The sequence below is a fragment of the Cariama cristata genome, unplaced genomic scaffold, assembly GCF_000690535.1.
Source record: "Cariama cristata isolate BGI_N322 unplaced genomic scaffold, ASM69053v1 scaffold11955, whole genome shotgun sequence".
Classification (NCBI taxonomy): domain Eukaryota; kingdom Metazoa; phylum Chordata; class Aves; order Cariamiformes; family Cariamidae; genus Cariama; species Cariama cristata.
The window spans coordinates 65,959-69,718 of record NW_009615823.1 but is presented as its reverse complement, the minus strand read 5'-3'; the positions used below and the strand labels follow the sequence as shown (position 1 = coordinate 69,718).

The 3,760-nt window shown below is 38.5% G+C and overlaps 1 protein-coding gene across 1 annotated transcript in view; it reads right to left on the bottom strand.

Annotated features, from left to right (window-relative positions):
• Positions 1-1,556: 1,556 nt before the first annotated feature.
• The window catches only part of LOC104161503 (teneurin-2-like), a 66,929-nt gene continuing 64,725 nt past the window's right edge, over positions 1,557-3,760 (bottom strand). The window contains exons 8-9 of the mRNA XM_009699969.1: positions 3,331-3,531; positions 1,557-1,843 (exon numbers count right to left, since the gene is read on the bottom strand). Coding sequence (XP_009698271.1) covers positions 1,557-1,843; positions 3,331-3,531 — 488 coding nt within the window. The remainder of the gene's footprint in view (positions 1,844-3,330; positions 3,532-3,760) is intronic.

The following is a 3,760-nucleotide window of genomic DNA, read 5'->3' as shown; positions in this document are numbered from 1 at the left end:
TTATAAAGCAAAACAAATTTTGTGCAAAGCAGTAACTTTTAAAATAAACAATTATTACAGAATGTAATGCAAAAAAATTTATATATTAGGCATTTCATAAAGATCTGGGAAGTACTGAATATGAAAACAAAATGCCTGGATTAATCTAGCAGAGATGTGTTGATAAGATGGAAGTCAGAAAGCAATTGTGAAAAAATACTCTGCATCTCTGCTGGGTCACAAAGTGTTCAGTCATAAAAGCTTTTATTAAATCATATTAGCATAGTGTGGTGGAAGCATGCAGCACCACAACTTCAAAGGATATGGCCCAAAAATATGTTTGTTTTTTTTTTCCTCCTCTCCAATAAGAGTATACTTTTAGTTTTCAACTCGTGTGTGTATCAGAAATGGTTTGTATATCCAGGGAGAAGTCAGAAGGGAATGAAAAAAAAAGCTTGAGGGATGCAAGAATCTCACCATACTTTTAAGTAAAGAAATTACAATTCACTTGTAATAGGACTGTCCCATTAGGGTCCCTGACTGCCATGAAAATCTCAATTGGCCTACCCCTTTTCTTTATTAAATTTATCATTTTAAGATAACTAAAACAATATGACCTAGGATTTGGAGTCACTAGGTTTCTTTTAAGGTATACCTCACAGCCCTCCAAAAAATTCTTTGGAGAAAAGTACACTTTCCTGAATCTCTCATTGTCTCAGCAGCTGGATACTCTTGTTCCACATAATTTTGCCCGGACTTCTCAGAATAGATGTGATCACTCGGAATTTCCCATTTTTGATTACAGCGTAGGCAAAATAAAATTTTCTCCTTTGTTTTCAGTAACTTCACAAAATAATCCAAATATACTACCTGACTGCTTATAGACACAAAATGAAGAACTTCATTTAGGAACAATTAATTCCTCTTCAGAATAAATTTTCAAGCATGGTAACCGAGAGGAAAGAACATCATTGCTTTGTGTAAGTATAACCTTTTTGAACTTCCCAGGCTGACACATCACAGCTGAGATGCAATCGTGTTAGTCACGGCACTCTGCGTGATGCCAATGCTGTACTGAGCAGCACGCTATTAGGAAAGGGTACAGCAGCATGCTGCACTACCAGCAGGGCCCTCCCATGCTGGGATTGTCTATATGCAAACACCATGCCCACTGTCACAGCACAACAGAAGAGAATGCTAGGGAGCTATTTCTGTAACACCAGGAACACTTATTCCTGCACAACTTGACCCCTGCTCTGTGTGGTGATGCTGGTGATGTGTTTCAGATGTGATGCATAATAGCAGGAGAGTACTGATGCATCAGACCAGGAAATTAAAAAAGATGCCATTCACACAAAGGAATGTTTAGTTAAGTTTGAAAATCTTGGCTCAGATGATACCGTGATGGTCCATTTGTTACATCTTTACTTACTAATGTTCATTTGCTGTGGAATTTGTTGTTGGCTCTTTTTCTCTACAAATCAGTTTGTTACGGATTTTAAATGATTCCGAGAGCTCATCTGCATTTCACCCAACACATTTTGAGTCAGAGATAATGTCTGAAAGCACCAGGGTCCTTAAAGGAACAGCCTATTACAATACACAACAGTAACTATGTTTCTACGATTTATGAAAAGAAAGCAATATGTGCCTGTTTCGGTGCCTGTCGTTTGCCTACCAATGGTGCAGTGCTCCCCATTCCAGCCCTCTCTGCATTCACATTTCCCATCTTTACAAGTTCCGTGCTCCGTACAACGGGGATGACACACACGCTGGTCACATGCCACTCCTGTCCACCCTTCTTCACAGCGACATGCTCCACCAATGCACACCCCATGAGTGCCACAGTCTACAGAGCAGACTTCTAGGAGAAGAAAAGAATAAAGATTATAGCTAGCTTATGTCAGCAGTGATGGGGCAAACGCAGCAACCTAGTCCCAAACGGACAAGTGAGTAGAACAGGTATGCTTTTGCTGAAAACTATATGCTGTCAAAAGCTGGCCTGTTCACATTCTGATCAGAACTGGCATTTAACTTTTGCTTAAGAACAAACTAGATTATATTAAAAAGTTGCTAATGTATGCTGGACAGACCACTGTAGAGCTGTGTCCTGTATTCAGATACAAACAAGTTTCAGAGGTAGCTTCCTCAACACCTGTCAGCAGTGAAGAAGGGGAGCACATAGCTCTGTTTTATTCAAACCTAGACCTCTGGTGATTTTGATACAGACATCGATTTAGTAAGAATGAGACTGAAACCCAACTAAAACTCATTCAGCAGAGAATGGTGACAATTCAGGATCACTTGGATTCTAGGACTGACAGGTAAAAGACACTTTCAAGGGAGAGATTTTGGAATCCTATTACTAACACAGTCAACTATCCGGTGTCTCACTCCAAAAACTCCTCTACTGCTCTCTGCCAGTTGAAGTTGCCTCATGGATCATCGAAGAAATTGACAGTGAAACTCTCACTCATTAATTTTTCTGGTTGCTGATGTATGAAGCAGGAAAAAACACATCTTGATATTAATTTCACTGGTGGGGTGTTGTAAGTCATTAAACTTAAGAAATAACTGAACAACTGTGAACTGTAAATATTATTTTGAGAGAAGTGCTTATGGCCTACAGCTCTGTCTCAAGGTTCAGTTTACAATATAAATGCAAAATTCCCAGTATTTTTTCCCCATAAACAGAACATTTGCTCTCTTGTCGAAACTGTTTTTTTTCTCTTTAGCTCCTTCTGTTAGAATAATCAAGTTTTGGAGGTGTAGCTTTGGAGAGAATGAAATTTTTTGGCCTATACTTTTGTGCCTGCTTTTTATGTCTCTTGCTCTAAAATTATTTTTTTAAATACTCCATGTACAACTGAAAAGGGAAATATACCCTTTACTTGAAAAGAGATTTTTCTGGTTTGTGATGTTTTTCATAAATGAGTAGCATTTTGATGTGCAGTAAAGCAAATATCCCAAACATACTTAATTGTAGCGTTTTCCATTCCTCAAATGTTATAAACTTATTTATAAATTATGGAAGTTTTCATTTACAGTTAGGAAACAGATGTGAAGCACTTAAGTAACTTTTTCAGTCCAAATGACGGTCAGTATTAGAACGAAATACAACCTCCTAGCCTGCATCCCCCTCACCCTGCAGCTGACAGGCCCAAATGAAGAATGTCACAAAAAATAGCATCTAAGATATATATGCACTTCTTCCCAACATAACTAAACAGGATCAAACATGTTCCCAAGACAATTTTCTAAATTATTTGCATTTCAAATTTGCCATAGATATTAACGTTTTAACAAAATAGAAACATTATTGCAAAATCAGGAAAAAAATATTTTTCTTACCAACGGAGCAATCAGGACCCATCCAGTTGGGATCACAGCTACAAAGACCTGTGTCAGACAGGTAGGTACCGTGCCCACTACACTGGTCTGGACACTGGGCTCTGGGGAGCTCACAGTTTATTCCACCCCAACCTGGGCTGCAGAGACATTCTCCATTCACGCAGACTCCGTGGTTGGAGCACGTTGGATCTAAGCAATCAACTACAGAAGAAAACAAAAACAACGTAGAGAAAGGTCAGTTCACACAATATGATGTTTGGAAAACGTGTAGATGCATCCTCTGAAAAGTTTATATCACTTTGATAAATAAAGCAAATTGATGTAGTTCTTCAAGTCATATTAACACCTGGTCCGAGAATGGGAAAGCGCAAAGTAATCTGTGTTTTACATTAGCTCCAAGTAAAACAGGCTGTGACTGAATAATGAAAGC